The 19462-nt window shown below is 43.3% G+C and overlaps 2 protein-coding genes and 1 pseudogene across 5 annotated transcripts; 1 reads left to right on the forward strand and 2 right to left on the reverse strand.

Moving 5' to 3' along the window:
- Positions 1-749: 749 nt before the first annotated feature.
- On the forward strand, positions 750-9976 carry LOC111973822 (hematopoietic prostaglandin D synthase). Of its 4 annotated transcripts, none has more exons than XM_024001238.2 (5): positions 750-998; positions 2981-3073; positions 4085-4194; positions 6184-6282; positions 9717-9976. In XM_024001238.2, the coding sequence occupies exons 1-5, from the start codon at positions 860-862 to the stop codon at positions 9879-9881; spliced, it is 606 nt and encodes a 201-aa protein (XP_023857006.1). In that variant the 5' UTR covers positions 750-859; the 3' UTR covers positions 9882-9976. The 4 variants fall into 4 exon arrangements, with proteins under 4 accessions (XP_023857006.1, XP_023857007.1, XP_023857008.1 ...); XM_024001239.2 differs by having other exon boundaries at positions 758-998; positions 2993-3073; XM_024001240.2 differs by having other exon boundaries at positions 758-998; positions 6044-6282; positions 9717-9807.
- A 276-nt stretch (positions 9977-10252) lies between these two features.
- LOC139028777 (SWI/SNF-related matrix-associated actin-dependent regulator of chromatin subfamily A containing DEAD/H box 1A-like) lies at positions 10253-18980 on the reverse strand. The gene is made up of 15 exons (XM_070446884.1): positions 18777-18980; positions 18153-18243; positions 15528-15627; positions 15219-15278; positions 14512-14587; positions 13731-13866; positions 13354-13485; positions 13102-13197; positions 12839-12956; positions 12374-12489; positions 11993-12181; positions 11698-11816; positions 11291-11473; positions 10858-10967; positions 10253-10675 (listed from the first exon to the last, which is right to left on the reverse strand). The coding sequence occupies exons 1-15, from the start codon at positions 18878-18880 to the stop codon at positions 10614-10616; spliced, it is 1692 nt and encodes a 563-aa protein (XP_070302985.1). The 5' UTR covers positions 18881-18980; the 3' UTR covers positions 10253-10613.
- The window catches only part of LOC139028765 (SWI/SNF-related matrix-associated actin-dependent regulator of chromatin subfamily A containing DEAD/H box 1A-like), a 9183-nt pseudogene continuing 849 nt past the window's right edge, over positions 11129-19462 (reverse strand).

Below are 19462 nucleotides of genomic sequence, written 5' to 3' on the forward strand. Positions count from 1 at the left end.
AGCTCGTCTACTTTATTGGCCAGGGACTGAACATTAGTGAGTAATATACTCTGAAGTGGTGGATGGTGTGCACGCCTCCTGAGTCATACTAAAGGTCCACTCTGAATACCTCTTCTCCGCCGGTTACGTCTTGGGGCAGCCTCTGTCATAAATTCAATTGTCCTCAGGATCCAATTAGGGAAAGTTGTATTTCTGGTCGTAATGCTTGTGAGTTCCCACCGCTTTGATATCCAAAAGTTATTTATGGTATGTAATAACATAAAAAACGTTCTGGGCTAATAATGTAAGAAATATCACACAAAAAAAAAACGAAATACTGCAAAGTTGCTTAGGAGCTAGAATCAGAGCTGCTATGTCTGTCGGCACCATCTTCATTCATTTGCAAGCCAACTTTGTTCAGTTGTAGTTGAGTTTGTTCTATTGGCATGCTACCTTAATGATAAGTTCAGCATTTTAGCTAACATTAGTATTTGTATCTTCCTGTCACACTCACATAGTCTAATCCATTGTTTTTGCTGCCAACCTAGGCTTTTAATACACCTCCTAAACTCATGAATATTCTATGAGGGGGTGTGTACTTCAGGATATGAACAAAGCAAAAAACGAGAATCAAAACATTTAATAAATTGTGTTATTTGTTTTATGTTATTCCATGTCCAATTTTGACACAATAAATGAGAAAACAAGTCGATTTAAGAGTTTTGTTTTTCAAATGCAGAAAAACGAAAACGAGTCGTTTTTTTCGAAGTCGCCTTATTCATACACATATGGGTCACCAGGTCTCAGTTCAGGGGTGGATCACTTATCCTCACTCAAAATTGCACTGGATTTCAAATTGCATTCCAACTCAGCAGGAACAATGACAATGCCATCCTACAAGCTCACCTATTTCAACATGCGAGGTAGAGCAGAGCTGCCTCGGTATATCTTTGCCTATGCTGGAATAGCCTTCGAGGATCGGCGGGTAGAGTGGAGAGACTGGCCATCGATTAAGAAGAGTGAGTAATGTTTTAGTAACCAGACCACTTCAACAACATTGACAGACAATTAACTACTGAGCAGTTATGAGCTAATAGAGGGACTATAAGAAAAAATCGGTATGCGACTGTATGGACTTGATGATCCCAACCCCTATTTACCCTGGTATGGCCTCCATTTCCAGTGTTGTAGGTACCAACTCGGGGGGGGAAAGTTTGAATCAACGTGAAAGTCACCAACGTAAGGGAATTTAGTATTTTCACCCAACTTTTAACTTAAATGCAATAGCATGGTGAAATATTTGTTGAATTCACGTTAGATTACAACTCAACCAAATGTACATCAAAACTAAACGTTGAACTGACGTCTGTGTCCAGTGAGACTCGGTCTCAATCTCGTTGTCGGATACATTTTTACTCGGTCAGTACGTTTCCATCCAGTTTTCATGAGAGTGAAGTCATATCGTATATATAAAAAAAATCAAGACAGCAGTGATRGAAACAGGAAGTTTCTGTACAATTTTATAATTTTCCTACGGATAATTTGTTCATTAGACATGGTGGGATCTTTTTTGTGTTAGTACAATGTAATATGCGAGAAATAGCGTTGGGAACGCTTTTTTTTGCGCGAATAATGATATAATAACCATCATATCAAAGCAAACAATATATGGTGTGTGGTCGTACCACTAATTTACGACTCCGGAAACGATGTAGTTTATTAGGCTACAGATTAAGTACATTATGATGAATTTGACAGGGTGTTGAAAGTGCACGCTATGACCCTGATGCTGCTTTCCAATAAATATCGAGGGTCTTATTCTGGTGACATGATGGTCGATGCTTGACTGCCGTTTGACAAATACAAATATTCTCGCTCTTATCCATAATCTCATGTCGACTACCCTACCTGCACTGTATCTGCGAGCTGTTGGCTAGAGCGCATGTGCATAGACCAGAGTCGGCATATTTGGTATTTAACGCAACCTTTTTGGAGGGACAGAACTATCCGTAGAGTTGAAAATGCGATGGAAACACATTGAACTTTAGATTTGTATTCGGTAGAAATCAGTTTGGTGGAAACACACCACTGGAGTGAAAATTTGCTTATTTTCTTTATGCTGATTTTAGGATATTCGCATGAAAATATGTCGTCAATTGGATGGAAACCTAGATACTGAAGACTCCTAATTTCTTCCAGAGACCTGCCCAGTAAAAAACCTCATTATCAGCTCCCATTCAGCCAGTACATAAAACCGTTAGTCAGTCAAAATATCCTCACCCCTTAAATTACGAAAAAATATTGCAGTATGTGGCAAATACTGCGTCCAAAATAATGTATTTGTACTGCAGTAATTGCAGTGTAACTGCAATTAGAATGCAGTAAAGCTTCAGATCAACTGCAGTAATTCTGCAATTACTGCATCCAAAATACCAGTCTACTGCAGTTTCAAAACTGCAATCTTTTTTTGTAAGGGTTTTATGACACAATATCTCATCGCCTATTGAAACCTGGACTTACTTTACTCATAGCATTACTGCACTTGGGAAATAGTTTGAAAGTTGCACACTCACTATTACTAAGGGGGAAGTTGTAACATGTTTGGTCTTTTTATCTATTATACACCTGTTTGGGTCAGTGAGCATTTGTAAAGTGACACTATTTGTCCCCAGCATGCACTTTTTTCACCATTCTGAATGCATAAAGAATCCATATGTTCTTTTGAAATATGAACACAGAAATACTGGACATTTTTACCTCTTATGGTGGCAATTTGACAAAATTACAATCATGGTCTTGAATTGGACTCACATTCTTCTGGTCTTGACTCGGTCTCGGTCCCCTTGCCCCCCTCACGGTCTTGGTTTTGACTCCGATTCGATTTGCCCCGCTCTTGAATCGGTCTCACTTTAGGTGGTCTCAAACACAACACTGATATTTTCTATCTTCTGGTTAGAAGTGTTGATGATGAACAAGAGCATACTCATTAACACTCTCTCAGCCTTTCCATTAGGAAAGCTCCCAGTGTTGGAGGTGAATGGACTCCCTCTGACCCARAGTCTGGCCATTGCACGGTTCCTGGCAAAGGAAGCAGGTAATAGTAATATAGACTAATACATTTAAATTGTAAAGTGCTTTTCATTAGTGTTCTCAAAGCTCTACAWAGGCAAAAATACAATAAAAACATTTTGAATCAAGACAGGAAATAGCAATAATAGGCTAGGTGCTAAAAGGATTAGGACTACAAGAAAGTCTGTAGAAATGTGTTTCATGGCGTGTTTTTAAAAGTTCAGATTGATGCAGTGACTCTGATGGCCAGGGGCAAGGGAGCAGAAGGCTCGGTCCTCCATAGTGACGGAGATGTGTCTTATATTATAATCCTATATTTGAACGGTAGCCAACTACTGTATGCTAGTAATGACTAGTATTCCCCAACATGCACAGCTCAGATCTTAAAGGCCCCCTACTGCACATTTTTATCTCAATATCAAATAATTTCTGGTTAACAATCGAGTACCTTACTGCGATTGTTTTCAATAAAAATTGTAAAAAATAAAAATAGCTTCTTAGCAAGAGCAATTTCTCAAGCAATAATTTAGCTTGGACTGGTCTGAGTGGGGAGGGGAAAACTAGCTGTTATTGGCAGAGAGGTTTGGAACTCTTTATTATTGGTCTATTAAATAATTTACCACCTGGGGATGTCTCCATGCAGGCCAAAACTCCATCCCCCCAAAACAGGCTGAAATGTCAGGCAGTCTTTTCAAACAGCTCTTGAACTAAAAGGGCATTATCATTTTCACAGTATTGTTGCAGCCTCATAGTGTGGAAATATATATATATATATATATATATATATATATATATATACACAACATAGGAAACTGCACTGGATCTTTTAACAATATATTTAATAAGCTTGTTATGGTGAAACAACAGGTCAAGTAGCAAGAAGAAGAGGATATTCCAGAGCATTCTGTTCTCCTCTTGCATTTAATTAAATGAAAAGGCAAGAGAGGAACATAAAAACGCTTTGGAACTCGGTAGCCACTGTGCTTTAGTAACAACTGTGTTCACTCCCTTCCTGGGGCAACTATTTTATTCCCAGGGCTTGTGGGTAACAGCAGACTAGCCGAGGCCCAGGCAGACGCTCTGGTAGACACCCTCAACGACTTCACCCTCTTAATCCCATGGAGAGAGGACAACCCACAGATCAAAGTAAGAAAGGCACAGACACCCAATCCCAAATGGACACTTACAGTGCATTCGGAAAGTATTCAGACCCTGTGACCTTTTCCACATTTGTTACGTTACAGCCTTATTCTAAAATTGATTAAATCGTTTTTTCCCCTTACACACAATACCCCATAATGACAAAGAAAAAAACTGGTTTGTATACATTTTTTCTAATTTATAAAACTAGAAATATCACACTTACATAACTATTCAGACCCTTTACTCAGTACTTTGTTGAAGCACCTTTGGCAGCGATTACAGCCTCGAGTCTTATTGGGTATGACGCTACAAGCTTGGSACACCTGTATTTGGGGAGTTTCTCCCATTCTTCTCTGCAGATCCTCTCAAGCTCTGTCAGGTTGGATGGGGAGCATCGTTACACAGCTATTTTCAAGTCTCTCCAGAAATGTTAGATCGGGTTCAAGTCCAGGCTCTGACTGGGCCATTCAAGGACATTGAGACTTGTCCCGAAGCCACTCCTGCATTGTCTTGGCTGTGTGCTTAGGGTTGTTGTCCTGTTGGAAGGTGAACCTTCGCCGCAGTCTGAGGTCCTGAGCACTCTGGAGCAGGTTTTCATCAAGGATCTCTCTGTACTTTGCTCCGTTCATCTTTCCCTTGATCCTGACTAGTCTCCCAGTCCCTGCCGCTAAAMAACATTCCCACAGCATGATGCTGCCACCACCATGCTTCACCGTAGGGATGGTGCCAGGTTTCCTTCAGATGTGACTCTTGGCATTCAGGCCAGAGTTCAATCTTGGTTTCATCAGACCGGAGAATCTTGTTTCTCATGGTCTGAGAGTCCTTTAGGTGCCTTTTGGCAAACTCCAAGCGGGCTGTCAGGTGCCTTTTACTGAGGAGTGGCTTCCGTCTGGCCACTCTACCATAAAGGACTGATTGGTGGAGTGCTGCAGAGATGGTTGTCCTTCTGGAAGGTTCTTCCATCTCCACAGAGGAACTCTGGAGCTCTGTYAGAATGACCATCGGGTTCTTGGTCACCTCCCTGACCGGGCGGCCAGCTCGAGGAAGAGTCTTGGTGGTTCCAAACTCCTTTCATTTAAGAATGATGGAGGCCATTGTGTTCTTTGGGACCTTCAATGCTGCAGAAATGTCTTGGTACCCTTCCCCAGATCTGTGTCTCAATACAATCCTGTCTTGGAGCTCTACGGACAATTCCTTCAACCTCATAGCTTGGTTTTTGCTCTGACATGCACTGTCAACTGTGGGAGCTTATATAGACATGAGTGTGCCTTTCCAAATCATGTCCAATCAATTGAATTYACCACAGGTGGACWCCAATCAAGTTGTAGAAACATCAAGGATGATCAATGTTAACAGGATRCACCTGAGCTCAATTTCAAGTCTCATAGCAAAGGGTCTGAATACTTACGTAAATAAGGTATTTTATTTTTATATAAATGTGCAAAAATGTATAAATGTTTTTTGCTTTGTCAATATGGGGTATTGTGTGTAGATTGAGGAAAATGTTCTATTTAATCCATTTAAAAATAAGTCTAATGTAACAAAATGTGGAAAAAGGGAACAATATGCCCTATGCAGTTATGAAGATCTGAGAGGATTTGATATGTGAAAACCTCCATCTAGTGCTAGCTTATCAGAGGGCAAGGTAGAGCTATTAGCGAATTCTCCCAGATCTCAACAAGTGCATAGGSTCTAGTGGTCCATTTAGGACCAGAGGTGTGTTCATGAAGTGTTTGACAATGCCTTGACAATCATTCATAACATAATCTGTGTCTAGGACACTGTACACTTACGACCACTCCTCGAATAAATAGCATTCTCAATGGAGAATCTCCATTTGCTTTTTTTCCAGGACAGACGTTGTTTTTGTCAGGGAAACCCATCCCAAGAAGTCAAGTCATTAATAGTGACTTTAGTTGAAACCACAGTGGGGCTCAGCCTCTGCAGGATTCACAGTGCTCATCTGAGTGAGAACCCTGCTTTGTTCTGCAGACACAGAAGATTGACATGCTTTTCCAAAGCCACGCCCCCAAGTTACTGGACCATCTCCAGTGTCATCTGGGAGACAGGGAGTGGTTAGTGGGTGATTCGGTAAGTTGAAAGGAGGGGGGGGGGGCTCTCCACTGTAATTCAGTCCCATAATTTTGGCCAATGACATCGGTTTGTTAACATGACTCATGAGACATCTAAATAGTGTGAGGAGCTATAGGATGACGGGCTCATTGTAAATAGTGTGAGGAGCTATAGGATGACGGGCTCATTGTAACGCCATCAATGGAACAGTTATTCCCATGTGTTGGATGTTTGGTACCATTCCATAGATTCCATTCCAGCCATTACAATGAACCTGTCCTCCTAAAGTTTGGACACACCTACTCATTCAAGGGTTTTTCTTTATTTTACTATTGTCTACATTGTAGAATAATAGTGATGACATCAAAACTATGAAAAACACTCATGGAATCATGTAGTAAACAAAAAAAAAAAGCGTTTAATAAATCTAAATATATTTGACATTCTTCAAAGTAGCCACCCTTTGCCATGATGACAGCTTTGCACACTCTTGGCAAGAACAGCTAAAATAAGCAAAGAGAAACAACAGCCCATCATGACTTTAAGACATGAAGGTCAGTCAATCCAAAAAATGTCAAGAACTTTGAAATGTAAAAAAAAATACAAATAACCTGGAATGAGTAAGTGTCCAGACTTTTGACTGGTACTTTATACTCAACAGTGGATGTTAAGATGTGTCTGTTATGATATATCTATATCTATCGAGAGAGAGAGTTGAAGTCGGAAGTTTACATACACCTAGGTTGGAGTCATTAACTTGTTTTTCAACCACTCCACAAATTTCTTGTTAAAGTAKAGTTTTGGCAAGTCGGTTAGGACATCTACTTTGTGCATGACACAAGTAATTTTACCAACAATTGTTCAGACAGATTATTTCACTGTATCACAATTTCAGTTGGTCAGAAGTTTACATACACTAAGTTGACTGTGCCTTTAAACAGCTTGGAAAATTACAGAAAATGATATCATGGCTTTAGAAACTTCTGATTGGCTAATTGACATCATTTGAGTCAATTGGAGGTGTACATGTGGATGTATTTCAAGGCCTACCTTCAAACTCAGTGCCTCTTTGCTTGACATCATGGGAAAATCAAAAGAAAATCAGCCAAGACCTCAAAAACAATTGTAGACTTCCACAAGTCTGGTTCATCCTTGGGAGCAATTTCCAAATGCCTGAAGGTACCCAYGTTCATCTGTACAAACAGTACGCAAGTATAAACACCATGGGACCACGCAGCCGTCATACCGCCCAGGAAGGAGACACGTTCTGTCTCCTAGAGATGAACGTACTTTTGTGCGAAAAGTGGAAATCATTCCCAGAACAGCAGCAAAGGACCTTGTGAAGATGCTGGATTAAACAGGTACAAAAGTATTTATATCCACAGTAAAATGAGTCCTATATCGACATAATCTGAAAGGCCGCTCAGCAAGGAAAAAGCTACTGCTCCAAAACCGCCATTAAAAAAGCCAGACTAGGGTTTGCAACTGCACATGAGGACAAAGATCGTACTTTTTGGAGAAATGTCCAATGGTCTGATGAAACAAAAATATAACGTAAAAAATATATTAACATTTTTATTTTATTTTAGCCCCTTTTTTTCTCCCCAATTTAGTGGTATCCAATTGGTAGTAGTTAGTCTTGTCTCATCGCTGCAACTCCCGTACGGACTCGGGAGAGGCGAAGGTCGAGAGCCATGCGTCCTCCCAAACACAACCCAACCGCACTGCTTCTTGACACAGTGCACATCCAACCTGAAAGTCAGCCGCACCAATGTGTCAGAGGAAACACCGTATACCTGGTGACCTGGTCAGCGTGCACTGCACCCGGCCCGCCACAGGAGTCGCTAGTGCGCGAGGAGACAAGGATATCCCTGCCTACTTCCCTAACCCGGACAACGCTGGGCCAAATGTGCGCCGTCCCATGGGCCTCCCGGTCGCAGCCGGCTGCGACAGAGCCTGGGCTCGAACCCAGAATCTCTGGTGGCACAGCTAGCACTGCGATGCAGTGCCTTAGACCACTGCGCCACCCGGGAGGCGCTAAAAATAGAACTGTTTGGCCATAATGTACGTATGTGTAAACATGTATACGSAGGGCCCAGCTGTAAAAGAGACCTTGGTCTCAGTCTGTGTTCCTTGTTGAAATAAAGATATGATAATAATGACCATCGTCATGTTTGGAGGAAAAAGAGGGAGGCTTGCAAGCCAAAGAACACCATCCCAACCGTGAAGCACGGGGGTGGCAGCATCGTGTTGTGGGGGTGCTTTGCTGCAGGGGGACTGGTGCACTTCACAAAATAGATGGCATCATGATGGAAATGATGTGGATATATTGAAGCAACATCTCAAGACATCAGTCAGGAAGTTAAAGCTTGGTCGCAAATGAGTCTTCAAAATGGACAATGACCCCAAGCATACTTCCAAAGTTGTGGCAAAATGGCTTAAGGACAACAAAGTCAAGGTATTGGAGTGGCCATCACAAAGCCCTGACCTCAGTCCCATAGAACATTTGTGGGCAGAACTGRAAAARKYKKKKSSRRSMRAGRSSTACAAACCTGACTCAGTTACACCAGCKYTGTCAGGAGKAATRGGMCAAAATTCACCCAACTTATTGTGGGAAGCTTGTGGAAGGCTACCTGAAACATTTGACCCAAGTTAAACAATTTAAAGGMAATGCTACCAAATACTAATTGAGTATTTGTAAACTTCTGACCCACTGGGAATGTGATGAAAGAAATAAAAGCTGAAATAAATCACTCTGCTATTATTCTGACATTTCACATTCTTAATATAAAGTGGTGATCCTAACTGACCTAAGACAGGGAATTACATGCTCCTGCAAAACTTGACCAACTGTGGCATTGTGTTGTGACAAAACTGKGCCTTTTATTGCCCCCAGCACAAGGTGCACCTGTGTATTGATGCTGTTAACTCAGCTTCTTGATATGCCACACCTGTCAGGTGAATGGATTATCTTGGCAAAGGAGAAATACTAACAGGGATGTCAACAAATGTGCACAAAATTTGAGAATAAGCATTTTGTGTGTATKGAACATTTTTAGGATGTATTTCAGCTCATGAAACATGGGACCAACACTTTACATGTTGCGTTTATTGGTGTGGAGTTTAGTTACGGGATTACCTCGCATACCTTCAAAAATATTCAGCAATAATTTGAAAATCCGTTTCCATATAGACGAAATAAAAGAATCCACCTGTCGAACAGATAAAAATGTAGATCTTTAGAAAATGTCTCATATCGGCAGTCACAATAGTTTTTTTTTGTTGCGAGATTGCTTTTATAGAATAAACCTGSGTCAATGGAAACCTGCCAATTGTCCTGTTTGAGTTGACAGGGTAGCACACAGATCTGGGACCAAGCCATGTCAGTTTCTCCAACTGCCTCGCTCAATGTGGCCACCATAGTCTGACATACCTTATTCTGTTTGGTTCAGGAGACCTGGGCTGATCTCTACTGCCATGTGTGCTTCACTACCTTCAGTGTGCTGAGACCGGGCTTTGCTGATCACCATCCTGCCCTGTGTGGCTTGACTGACCGGGTGGAGGCCATCCCGAACATCGCTAAGTGGATTCAGAGCAGACCTACAACAGAGTTCTAAAACCTGGGCCCAGTTCAGTAGGGACAAAGCAGGATACATGTTCTGAAGCTTAGAATTGGTCCAATAATTCTWATTTAAATGTTTCAGTTTCAAATGTGTTTGCATTTCCGTTCAGTAACCACAACTTACCCTGCAATGAGGAATGTGTATGCAGAAAGTACTGATGTGAGGCACATTACTGTAGAAGTATAGCCAGACATGACAAAATGAAGATGGCAAATGTACTTTTAAAATAAACCATTGAAACAAAAGAAAATAAATATTAAAATCTTTATTTAATGTTTCGACAAACCCTGTTGATGTCGCAACAGGGACATACAAACGGCCAAGTAACAGCTTTGACATGGGTTTTACAGTACGACATGGGTTTTACGGTACAACCATAGCAAAATATTTTTGCAACAAAAACAAGCATTTCTTAAATGGACAAGTTCAGGTTAGTCCTTCCCCGTTTAGGCCCTTTTGCTTYCTAATATATACACCCCTAGTTCTGCAGAGTGGCCAATGGCCTCAACGCCACTGTCAACAGGGGCAAACAACCCATTCAAGACATTCATATCATCTCTATTCCAGACTGTTGGAAGTGCACAGCTGTGACTCCGTCATATGTCTCATGGGTAGTGTGAGCAGGGAGACCCACAAAGTTCCAGGAGGAGGATTCAAGTATCCGTGGCAAGTTTCAGTCAATCAGTGGCACCTGGGGTGTGATGCTCCAGGCTGGATCCCAGATCCTCACAGGCCCAGTGATGCTTTGAGCAGAGAGGCCATGTCCTCGGGTATGGTGCCCTCGTCACCTGGGTACGGACACAAAACGATTAAGTGATGATTCCATTTCTCAACATGTGATACTGATTTATTACATAAAGAAAAGAGACCATGGACACTTTGGACTTCCGGGTCGAGTGTGTGGGAGTGAGTGTGTCGAGTGTGTGGGAGTGAGTGTGTCAAGCGCGCGTCTATGTGTGCTGGTCGTTACCCTCTTCGGCAGCAGTCATGTCCTGCTCCAGTTTGAGTTTCTTCTGACCCAGCTGCAGCATGCAGCCCTCTATGGTGTCCTTATGGATCAGCTTGATCACCTGGACTGTCCTGTAGGAGGACATGGACAGACATTGACCACCAGTCATTCATCACAAGAGTATTGTAGTATTGTCTCATAACTTGCCAGGTGTTTGTGTGACCATATGGTAACTCTTATCGTCACTACTTCTAGAGACTTGTCTCTAAGCAAGCCATCTCTCACTACTGACCCTAACCCCATAATGTAGCCCAGCCCTCTCCGTCCGTCCGTCCGCATTATGTGGTTAGGGTCAGTAGGGGTCTGTCTCACCTGTCTCTCCCTGTCTGTCTCACCTGGTCTTGTCCATTTCTGTCTGTCTCACCTGACCCAGGCTCCGGTTCGTGTCTCTCACCTGGTCTGCCCTAGTCTGTGGCAACGGTCCTCAGCCTGTTTGTCGTTGTAAGGGTTGTAGTCGATGTCATGCATGATGACCACGTTGGCCGAGGTCAGGTTGATACCCAGGCCGCCCGCATGCGTCGACAGCAGGAACACAAAGATTTCCGGGTCCGTGTTGTAGTCGTCAATCAGCACGATCCTGCACCAAACACAGGTGGGTCCGGGGAGAACAACGGCTTTCTGCTTTTTCTGTACCGGCGCTACATACACTACTACAACACTAACATCGGTCTCTGAATATTGGCCACTGCCAGTTAAARAGCTTTTTGTGATGAATTACCTTGGCTCCAGTTACACTCTCTGCCAAAAGACTACATACAATGTTGGACGGAAGCCATTGAGTTGAACACAACTGAAGCTCACCTTTCTGCTATGGGCGTGGAGCCGTCCAGTCGGATGTAGCGGTGGCCCAGGTGTTGGAGCAGAATCTCTACGATGTCCATCATCATGGTGAACTGACTGAAGAGCACTACCCGGTCTCCCTGCAGAGACGYACGTTTAAGTCTTTGAAAAGCGCTATAGAAATCTCATGTATTATTGTTATTAGAGCACAGCAAGGCACAGATCAGGACTGCATTCAGTGATGTGGAGACACCATGACATTTAGCCCTTACCCTCTTCCTCGTCTCACCTCCCTCCCCCCTCTTCCTCTCATTACCTTGGTCTTGAGCGTGGCAAGWAGTGTCTGGAGCAGGTGAAACTTCCCAGAGTCCAGTACAAGGTCTTTGTCCAGCTGGTATTTGTCCAGGGACGAGTACTTCTGGCACAGCGTGTGGAGCTCAAAGTCAGACATCACAGCCATGTCCTCTTGGATCAGCACTGGGTCCGCATCAAAATGGGTCGGCTCCTAGGGGGAGGGGGATGAATAAAAATATACATATTGAGAGACAGACAAGAAAGGCAGAGAGGGTTGACAGAAAGACAGAAGAGATAAGGGTGGTAACATCGTTTCTTAGGAGATTAACTTACTTGATTTATATAAATCGACAGAAGAAAAAAAACTAGGACACAAACACAAAATGGCAAATAAAGCAGCAACCTTGAGCATGAGGTGACTCATGGCCTCGAGTCGCTCTGTGGTGTAGTACTGCCGGTGGAGCAGAGGGTGGTTGGCCATCTTCCTCAACTGCATCATCACGTTGCACAGCTCTCTCTCTACACAGAGATGGAGATGATGTGAGCGAGTGGTTGAGCATGCGAGAGAGAGAGAGAGAGCAAGAGTGAAAGAGAAAACAGTTCAGTTGAAATTAGGGCACAGGATGTAAGATGCCGATCACACAAACACGCTTATTGTGCCAGCTATGCACCACCCGTCTGTCACGCCACTGCTGTAACACTACACTGAGTATGGTGAAGATTTCCCTAGACCCTGATTTTGGGTCAGTTTAGCACATTCCCCCACTAATGGATAAGATTAGGATTGGGAGAGTAAAATCTGATCCTAGATGTGCATTTAGGAGAAACTTCACCCTGGACCTACACTACAGTTCCGTGCAGTACATACTCTCTCCGATGGCAGACTTCTTGAGCTTGCCCACCATGTTCTGGTAAAGCAGCTGCTGCTTCTCGCTCATGGCGCAGAATTCCAGCTTCTCCTCCTTCGCTGGCAGGTGCTTAAGAACCTGAGAGAGACACACACACACACAAACGAGTGCATACGCACACGAGCGCACACACACGCGCACGCCCACACACACAAATCTTTAAATATCACAGTGTGAACCATCCAGTATTTCTCAGTGTAAGTCACTTTGGGAGTGTCCTTACCTCGCTCTTAACTCGTCTGAGGATGAAAGGTTTCATGATGAGTTTAGCCTGGGCGATGCGGTCCCTCTCAAACCTACTCTGTTCCTCGTGGGATTTCTACCACGCACAAATACAACACAAACATCAAAACACACATCCTACTGTGAGAGTCCCACTTAACATGAGGGGAGCGGTACCGGGGTCTGTATTCGCAAAGTGCCTCAGAGATGGAGATCAGAATATGTCGACGCTAAACTTGACCCGTGACCTTACCATGGAGAACATCTTGGCTATCTGCGTGGTGCTGCTGGAGAACATGGAGGGCATGATGAAGTTGAGCAGCGACATCAGCTCCAGCAGGTTGTTCTGTAGAGGGGTGCCGGTCAGGAGCAGCCGGTGCTCAGCCTGGGGACACACAGAGACAGGTAGTCAGACAGGGAATCAGGGAGCCACGCAGGGACAAACAGGTAGACCGACAGAGACACGGGGTGACACGTGGACAGAGTCAGGAATGCCCGAGAGATTCAGACAGACACTGATGGCTAGACAGAGAGACAGAGGAGACACGGGGACATCAACTCTATTGCACACTACAACTGCTTCTACTACTTGTCAATGGGGAAGTGTGAGGTGTTGTGCCGGGAACTAACGTTGATGGCCATGAGGTGGCGGTAACGGAGGGAGTTCATGTTTTTCAGCATGTGGCCCTCGTCGAACACGGCGTACTTCAGTCTGAGCTTGCGGAAGAGACTGCGGTCGCTGTCGTTGCCGATGGCCAGATTGTAGCTGCGCAGAGAGAGATTACACCCAAACATGAGCATTTGTAGTTGAACTTTCATTCCGTATGTAGACCTACATCAAACACACGCACCACACACACACACCACACACACACACACACACACACACTAGGGAATGCTTCAGCACATTTAAGAAGCAAGGCCTTTTAGTTCCAGTGAATTCCCGGTATGTATCTAATTGACTCATTGTGTTGTCAACACACAGGTTTGGACACGTAGCCCGGGAGACTCAGCAGTGCCTTCATTTCCCATACGGCTGCCTTAAACAGCGTGTAATGCTCATTAATATCAATCATTAATGCATTACAAAGTGCTTTTCTGGTTCAGACAGACACGTACGTAGCCCATTAAAACACCCCCTGCACAGCTGCAAGGCTCTAGGGTGAAGTTGCCCCAAGACGCTGATCTGGGGCAACTGCATTTCCCCACCCAATGGTTAAGGTTAGGATCGGGGGAGGGGAAGCTGATCCTAGATCTGCACCTAGTGGAAACATCAACCCGGAGGAGCCGTTCGTCACAATGACAAGTACAGAGGACGCAATGCTCTTCCCTTCCACTAGAGCTCACCGTGGTTCCACCAATAGACTGAAACCTATTCGACAATATTGTGCGTACGTGTATGTGTACTCACGTGGACACGATGACGTTGAAGTCCACCTGATTGCTGAGGATGTCATGTCGCAGGTACCGCCGGTCCTCCACAGAGCCTGAACACACAACAGGGGGTGTATTCATTAGCGATGGGGGGCAAGACATCTGTACAGTTACATATCGGGATATTATTTTTTACGATATATTGTATCGTATCATCTTGACAATATCACAATATTATTTTTGCGCCAGTTGGTTGTACATGCACCAAAACGCCTGTATTTCTCCTTCATAGCTTGATCTCCATCTTCTTTAAAATAGGGAGTCAATTTGTTTTCCAGCCATTTGATTTCCATGACTGACCAAAAAACTAATTTTTATCATGGCTCTCTTGTCCCTCTGCTGCAGACATATGGTGAGCAATATGTTTGGAACATCGAATGGCAAAAATAAAATCACCGCATCGAATTCGCAATAGACATAGAATCGTGAGAATCGCAATACATATCGTTTCAGCACCTAAGTGTCGTGATAATATCATATTGTGAGGTCCCTGGCAATTCCCAGCCCTACTATTCATCATGAAAAGAGTGATTCTGTTTGGACAAGTTCAGGTTAGTCCCTCCCCGCTTCGGCCCATCGTCTTCCACTTGGTTCCTAGGGAATACAACCCGGCTTAGACTCACAGCTAACAATCTACCACATTATCCTGGATCTGAATGGATGATAAGGGAAAAAACGACTCACCGTAGTAGACTAACACCTTGAGACTAGGGCACCACAGCTTTAGCTCACGAACCCAGTTATCTGTAGAGAAAATACAGGCCAATTAATTCCAGTCCAATTTACTCAGCCGAAACAAAACATTATGCCAAACATGACAGATATTATAAAGGGCAACGGTCGTTTTAAGTGAAATGGTCTCAAGTCTTTCACAAAACAGATACATGCCAATAATACACTGATCATTTGCTTAGGTCATGTGTTCTGTTAGTGGTTATAAACAGGCTTAACGTGGTTATAAAGTGACTGGCATGACGTGAGTAGAGCCCTTACCAAGGGTGGAGGAGGGCACTGTGATGAGGTGGGGGCCGTCGATGCCGTCCTGGTGCAGTCTGCCCAGGAAGGCTATGGCTTGGATGGTCTTTCCCAAACCCTGACGGGTAGAAGAAAGACAGATGATTTAAGAGATCGCGAGCGAGAGAAAGAGTGATAGAGATCAACATCTGCACTTCAAAGTATCAGTCTAAAACAGCATCACGAAGCCCCAGGTTTTATATAAGGACTTCAATCCCACACTGGCAATCTAACAGTATTTAACTAGGGGTTGCAACTGTTTCAGGAAACAGAACCGAAAAAGTTCCAAACTCTGATTTAAACCAAACAAGGCACCCCCCTTTCCCTTTTCAATGTTAAAATAAATATTTCTCACCCATTCCTTTAGTTCTCTCTGTCTGTGTGTATTCACCTGCAGGTGCTACACCCACACACAATATTACTCAAACGCTCACTTATCTAAATCGGTTATGTATTCATAAGTGTAGACTGTAGCAAACCGTTTTGCAACGGAAAATGTCTTGCAACAAAAACAATCGTTTCTGATTGGACAAGTTCAGGTTAGTCCCTCCCCGTTTCAGACCGTTTGCGTTCTAGTGAATACACCCCTGTTGAGGCCTTTCTACACCATCTTGCCACAGTATGTTATGTTTTCTGTTAGTAACAGTTCTAGAACACAGGGAGGGGGAAATTCACAGAATAAATAAAAATCATATACTATATATGGTCAAGACCCAAATGGCACCCTATTCGCTAAGGGCTCTGGTCAAAAGTAGTGCACTATATACTGAGTGTACAAAATATTAGGAACACCTTCCTAATATTGACTTGCACCCAATTTTGTCCTCAGAACCGCCTCAATTCGTCAGGGCACGGACTATACAATGTGTCGAAAGCTTTCCACAGGGATGCTGGCCCATGTTGACTCCAATGCTTCCCACAGTTGTGTCAAGTTGGCTGGATGTCCTTTGGGTGGTGGACAATTCTTGAAACACACGGGAAACTGTTGAGCGTGAAAAACCCAGCAGCATTGCAGTTCTTGATACAAACCGGTGCGCCTGGCACCTACTACCACACCCTGTTCAAAGGCAATTCAATATTAATCTTGCCCATTCACCCTCTGAATGGCACAAATACACAATGCAGGTCTCAATTGTCTCAAGACTTAAAAATCCTTCTTTAACCTGTCTCCTCCCCTTCATCTACACTGACTGAAGTGGATTTAACAAATGACATCAATAAGGGATCATAGCTTGCACCTAAATTCACCTGGTCAGTCTATGTCATGGAAAGAACAGGTGTTCCTAATGTTTTGTACACTCAGTGTATACGGAATAGGGTGCCATTTGGGACACATATCATGTATTCTCTAAAGCAGTGTTCACATTGGCAATTGGAAGTGACTCAAATCCTATTGATTTGCATATCTAATTCAAATCTGTTATTTTCCTGCAGTCTGAACCAAAAAGCACATGGAATCGGATATTTCAAGCTACATTTCAAACCACCTTCATAACCATGTGACTGGTGTCTGAACGGTCAAATCTGATTTATTTGCCCTCAAGTGGTTTTAAGACTGTTATTTGGCATATCGTGTTACTCGCCAGCTACTCTGTTGACAGTTTGACAAGAACATGTGCTGTGGTGCTCCCGAGTGGCGCAGCGGTCTAAGGTACTGCATCAGGGACTCCCAATTTACAATGACGGGATAGGCCGTCATTGTAAAATAAGAATTTGTTCACAACTGACTTGTCTAGTTAAATAAAGGTGAAATTAAAAATTACAAAATATATCTAGCTTGTTAATTGTTACAATTTTATTTTTTGCTGCATGTGCTAGAAAGCTAAACAGCTACCTAGCTGTCTCGTTGACTGCTGTGGCTAGCCAAAAAGGACTTGTTTTGAAAGTTGGATCGTCTTATCCTTTGAGCCTTTAAAAAGTGTGTGCTTTACACACTATGTTTTCGAACATTCAAAGCAACTGGGAAACATCCACGGCAGGCATTGTTGTCACATTTGCAAAAAGCAGTGTTCAAGGACTAAGAACAAACAAGAGAGAACTATTGTAAAGTAGACTGTGTTTGTAAAATGTGTATAAGATGTATAAATTGAAGGTAAATGCCAAAGTGTTTATTAGTTTACTCCAATTGGGGGATCGGTGGTAGGGTTTGCGGGGAAATAATAATAAAGGTATATATAAAAAAAAAAAAAAAGTATGTATGTGTATATAGGTATGTGTATGTATATGTATGCATGCGTGTATGGATATATATATTTATCCCCAAAAATATATGGGGGATTGGAAATGATGCAGACAATTACATTGATGGAAGCAACATTCTTTTCGCAATATTAAGCTGACCCCCCCCCAAAAAAGCAGTGTTCACTAACTTCTGAGTGACAGGAAGCACGAACACCAACAATCAGCCTACACCACTGCACACACACCCGTCGTTACTATGGACAACTAGTGTAGCCTTGTCAGCAAATCACTGCTGTCTGAACACACAAATTCGATCACTTGTAACTTGCTGTCAGTAGACGTAAAAAGGATTTGAAAAAAATATCTATATTTGAGCATTAAGGCCTGCAGTGTGAAGGCGGCTTAAGGGGTAAACCATCTCACCATCTCGTCAGCCAGGATTCCATTCAGCTTGTGTTGGTGCAGCAGGAGAAGCCACTTCAGCCCAATCAGCTGGTAGGGTTTCAAATTCAACCTGCATGGCAACCAATCACAATGCAAGACATTTACAGACAAACCAATCAGAATACAAGACCTTCAACGACAAACCAAACAAGACATTTAGAGGCAAAAAAAAGTATCTGAGAAGTGTGGCATAACAACCTACTTAACTGTGATAGTTGTTTAATGGGGTTAACAAAAGGTTTATTATTTTATTCCTTTTAGACAAATCATATCAGACGTGGGGGGTTAACCGTTTTCAGAATACATCCATTATGCCATGGTAAATGGATAACTGGATTACCATGGCATTTACTTAGCATTTGGATTTATCTATTAGTTACAACAATGAGGAGTTGTTCTCCCAGTCTGAATATAAAAGTATATGTCCCAAATGGAACCATATCCTAGTCTATTTAGTGCACTACTTTTGACCAGGACCCATAGGGCTCTGGTCAAAAGTAGTGCACGATATAGGGAAGAGGATGCCATTTGGGACACGGCCTATAGTAGATTAGATGTAATCGTCTATGAATCAGGACAGCAGTGGAAGTTGAGCTCACTTACTTTCTGTTGAGGACTGAGGGCTGGGTCATGGAGCCCATGCCCTTGTCTATGACCTGGGTGACTCCCTTTACCATCTTGCCCGAGATGGTCTGGCACTTGGACATGAGGCCCTGGACCACAGCTCTCTCCCTCAGCACCACCCTGCAGCCCAGCAGCAGCTCTGCAGACAGGCCGTTCTCTTTGTGGAACACCTCCTCCTGAGAAACGGACACACAGCGAGACAGACAAGAGAGGCAGAGACACACAAAGAGGTGTCGACAACCAGTCAATCGCTATCATCTTTTTCTTCTGACATGATAGTGAGGCAATTGTATTGTTCTACAACAAAGCCAAACCATGAGTAACAGATAAGTGGCTATGTCATGATTGAGGACTACAGTAGTGGGCCAACTGAATTCACGCCACAATCATCACATCTCTAACCTGGTGGTGGCGGAGTCTTTCCAAGTTAAAAAGGGCTTTGTGGCTTTTCACTTCATAAGTGTCCAAACGGTGTCCAATTGAAAACGCATATTTTGACCAATCAAATCAACCTTTATTTGTCACATGCGCCAAACACAACAAGTGTAGACCTAACCGTGAAATGCTTACTGTGAGCGGACCAAGTAATTGGGCGTCACTCTAAAGCGGGAAGGTGGAACAAACGAGTCAGGAGTAGGTTTTCTTGATTGAACAAAGTTCTATAT

This window comes from Salvelinus sp. IW2-2015, linkage group LG15, assembly GCF_002910315.2.
Source record: "Salvelinus sp. IW2-2015 linkage group LG15, ASM291031v2, whole genome shotgun sequence".
Classification (NCBI taxonomy): Eukaryota; Metazoa; Chordata; class Actinopteri; order Salmoniformes; family Salmonidae; genus Salvelinus; species Salvelinus sp. IW2-2015.